The sequence below is a fragment of the Phytophthora infestans genome, genomic scaffold, assembly GCF_000142945.1.
Source record: "Phytophthora infestans T30-4 supercont1.81 genomic scaffold, whole genome shotgun sequence".
Classification (NCBI taxonomy): domain Eukaryota; phylum Oomycota; class Peronosporomycetes; order Peronosporales; family Peronosporaceae; genus Phytophthora; species Phytophthora infestans.
The window spans coordinates 483,870-487,418 of record NW_003303678.1 but is presented as its reverse complement, the minus strand read 5'-3'; the positions used below and the strand labels follow the sequence as shown (position 1 = coordinate 487,418).

The window sequence follows — 3,549 nt, the reverse complement described above, 5'->3', positions numbered from 1 at the left end:
GCGCCAGATTTCGCGCGCGCGCGAACACGTCGAATGTTGGCTGCACGTCGGCTGGATCGCTTTGCATGAAATCAATCTCGCTTTGGACCTTGATTTTTGGCTGCTAGCTATATTTTTGGGAAACCGGAAAAAATACAGTATCGTTTTGGTTGAAACTATTCTCAACTTGGCCGGGCAATGGTGTAGTAGCCCGTAGACTCTCCTTCATCGTCGAGGCACGCTTGAAGTAGAAGAAGCAAAATTGCCATAGCGTGAAGGTAGGCTTAGGCGGGTCCGCGGCAAGAAGGTTATCGGACACGACGTTGGAGAAGGAGAGAGTTGATTGTGTCTTCGGCAAATTCTAATTTTTGGCTGAAGCTCAGGACTCTGTGAAATAGATTTCCTATTTTACGAAATGAAAACATAAATAATGGTTGAGAGTGGGACACGTACCAAAATAAAATATATGTTTTACTGGAAAATAGTAATATATATTTGTGTATCTAGTTTTGGGCATCCCTGCGGATGGCGCCCAAGATTCGCGCGCTGCATCTCCTTCCACACGATACAGAGCTAGCTCATTCCGACCGTGTAAGGACTTCATTTGGGTGCTGGAAAAGTCTGCCAAATAGCATATGGCCACGAAGAGAGTACTACTTTCCGGCATGATATTCAGATCCGTACTATCGTAGTTTGAACAACTCGAATTGTTATTAATAGAGTAATAATGATGACTGGTGCTCGATATTAATATGAGAGTACTTATACTGGTAGTGCTTGTCGCGACTTTTTCATATATCTAGATATCAGTATCCCAAATATTAAGATACTTTTTCTTATAAGTTGCGACCAAAATTGCCGTTTTGGTCCTACATGTTGTAACGGACCGTGCCGTGGTGTAGGCCACAGCACAGCGGGCCCAGATGATGATGATGGAGCGCGGCAGAAGTGGCACGTGGCGTGCCAGAAGATCACCGCGTACAGAGACGTCGGGCTCTGTGAGGCAGCGCATGGCGCTGGAGGATGTCCAAATGAAGACCGTGACATTGAAGTGCAGTGCGTTCCTGCGCATCACGGGGGATCCAGTGCGCCAGGTGCTGAAAGGCGGTTTTGGCCGCTCACAAAATAATCTGCTCCGAGGAGAGCAAGTGGCTCTACTCAGTGGAGAACAAAAGAATCGGCTCAGTAGAGAGCAAGTGAATCTGCACAGTGGAGAGCAAGTGGCTCTACTCGGTGGAGAGTAAACGAATCTGCTTGGTACTGAGCAAGTGTGTGTGCCCTGCGGAAGCGAGCAGTGCGCGATCGAGAGGTCGCAAGAGTTGAGGCGAGGCGGCGTGTGCTGACGGGGAATTCAGACCGTCGTTGAGCTTGTTGGTTGAGGCGAGGCGGCGCGTGCTGACGGGGAACCCAGCCCGTCGTTGAGCTTGTTGGTGGTGGTGTGCATTGACAGGGAATCCAGTGTGCACTGCTTGAGTGCTGGGCGAGTACAAGGGCGGAGTGTGCACTGACGGGGAATCCAGCGTGCGCGCTGTCCAAGGGCGAGCCTGGTTGAGTGTGTAGGTTGCGTTAGCAAGTGGCTAAAGTAGCTTATTGATGATTAATAAAGTAGGAGCGGGCACAAGTGGTGAACGTTCCGGCGCAGGGTCAAGTGGATCCTGTCAGCCAGTGGTGTCTATTATTAAGTAAAGCTACGAAGTCTAAGTGAAAGCGGACGCCGTAGCGCAGCACTGTGAAGCAGCGACTCGCCCCACGGCCGGACGAGATAATTGGCCCATTACAATGTATTCAATGCGTCACTCACAATTAAATGTCCTGCAATTTTGAAACGGCCCAGATCGTACCTAAGTACCCGCATATTGTACGTAAATGGTTTTCACTCATGTTAAGTCTATAGTAGCGTTCAATTAAAGAATCGCGTGCGGTACAATTTCGAGTAGAACGCACAATACCCGATGGCTACTATTCTTCACTTCGCAATTAGACATGCCCTCACACTTTAGTGACGGCACAAATTTGGGATGATTGACAGGCTCGATCAAATCTAAGGAAGAAGACCGGCTTTGAGTAGATTTCATCTTACCCCTCTAGTGGAGTGTGCTCTGCGTCAGTCCGTCAGTCCGTCAGTCCGTCCGAGGGTAGGGTTCTAAAATGTAACGCTAATGCGGGCGTTCTACTGGCTGCCGAGCGCAGCGAAGGCGGCCTCGATTCGCTAAAATTGCAGTATGTGGTGTACACACTGTATGTGGTCAACACATCGTACTTAAAAGCACCGTTCAAATTTCATTTTGCCCCCATTTTCAAAACGGAAGCCGCGGAACGCCACGTTACTCAAGGTACGCTGCGTGTATGCATGTTAGTTTACATTAGTAGCTAGCAAGACACACATACACAGATAGTCCGAGGTTCCTGGGGCTGCTTAGGGGGTAGCTTATAACTTGCGGGATTTTATCCTGCAAGTAGGTAGCCGTGCTATGGGGATTTAGTTCCAGAGCCCTTTGGGTTCTTGGGGCTTTATCCCACCCGCCACTCTGCGCGAGAGCACATTTGGCACATGGTCCATTGACCGCAAACCCGACAGCGAACCAGTTGAGCCGGTCGTTAATGGTTATTGATGGGCACGCACATTGCGTGCGTGCAGTTGATCAGGAGGGGTACCGTAACTGGCCTCTTTTAACCGACAGATGGGATGGGGGCTGTAATAGCCTATCAATAACCAGCCTTTGCAATTAACGGCCGCCTTTTTGGCAAAAGGATATCGCACCTCAAGGCACACGTGCGTGTCCCTCCTGAGTCCAGACAAAAGAAGGAAAAATTGGAGCCGAGAGCACGAATATCTCTATTACTTGGTTATAGTCATGATACCAAGGGCTACAAATTTCTGGATTTGAAGACAGCTCAAGTCGTGACTGCACGTGGAAGAAACACGCGATTTCACGAGGAGTTTACAAGTGACGGCACTTACGTAAAGCAACTCCTAGAGAACGCATATCACGATGGTGATCATCAGCTGCCCGATAGTGTTCCGGTGGCACGCATCAAGACTAGTATGGAGACGTACCTGCCTGGTTGGAGCTCTGAGTCTTCGAATGTGACGAAGCAGCTCGAGATGGTGCCAATAGCTGATGACCTGCAGGACAAAGAGCATGAGTCCAGTGGGAGTGCGAAAGACGACTTACCTGACGAACAAAGGAGAGTCTCAGTATGAACGATCAACCACGGGCTATGCGTCGTACCGTTTCCAACGCGAGCGCTCGTGCCCACGCGCGTGTGTCCAAGAAGGAAGAGGCCTTCGGCGCTGCAGCTTCGGCTATCTCGGAGAGATTTGTCGTCTCTGGTGAGCCAGCACTCCGCAAGCGGCAGTGAACGACTTGTAGCGCCAACGCTCTTATATAACTGACCTAGCAGACACTTGAGCTCAACCTCGCTATCGAGAACGAGGTGTTCGTACAGGTCGTTGCAGTGTAAATAACAATTTCAGAGATGGCTACATTCCACTACTGTAGATGGTCGTCACGTTGTAGTGGGCAAATTGTGATGGTACCACAAGAATGGTACAGTCATTCGTACTGG

General features: G+C 49.8%; 1 protein-coding gene across 1 annotated transcript; it reads left to right on the top strand.

Annotated features, from left to right (window-relative positions):
- Positions 1-902: 902 nt before the first annotated feature.
- On the top strand, positions 903-1,531 carry PITG_18808 (uncharacterized protein; the record flags this gene model as incomplete). The annotated part of the gene is made up of 2 exons (XM_002997234.1): positions 903-1,212; positions 1,500-1,531. 2 exons carry the CDS (start codon positions 903-905, stop codon positions 1,529-1,531), a joined length of 342 nt encoding a protein of 113 aa, XP_002997280.1.
- Between the last annotated feature and the right edge of the window lie 2,018 nt (positions 1,532-3,549).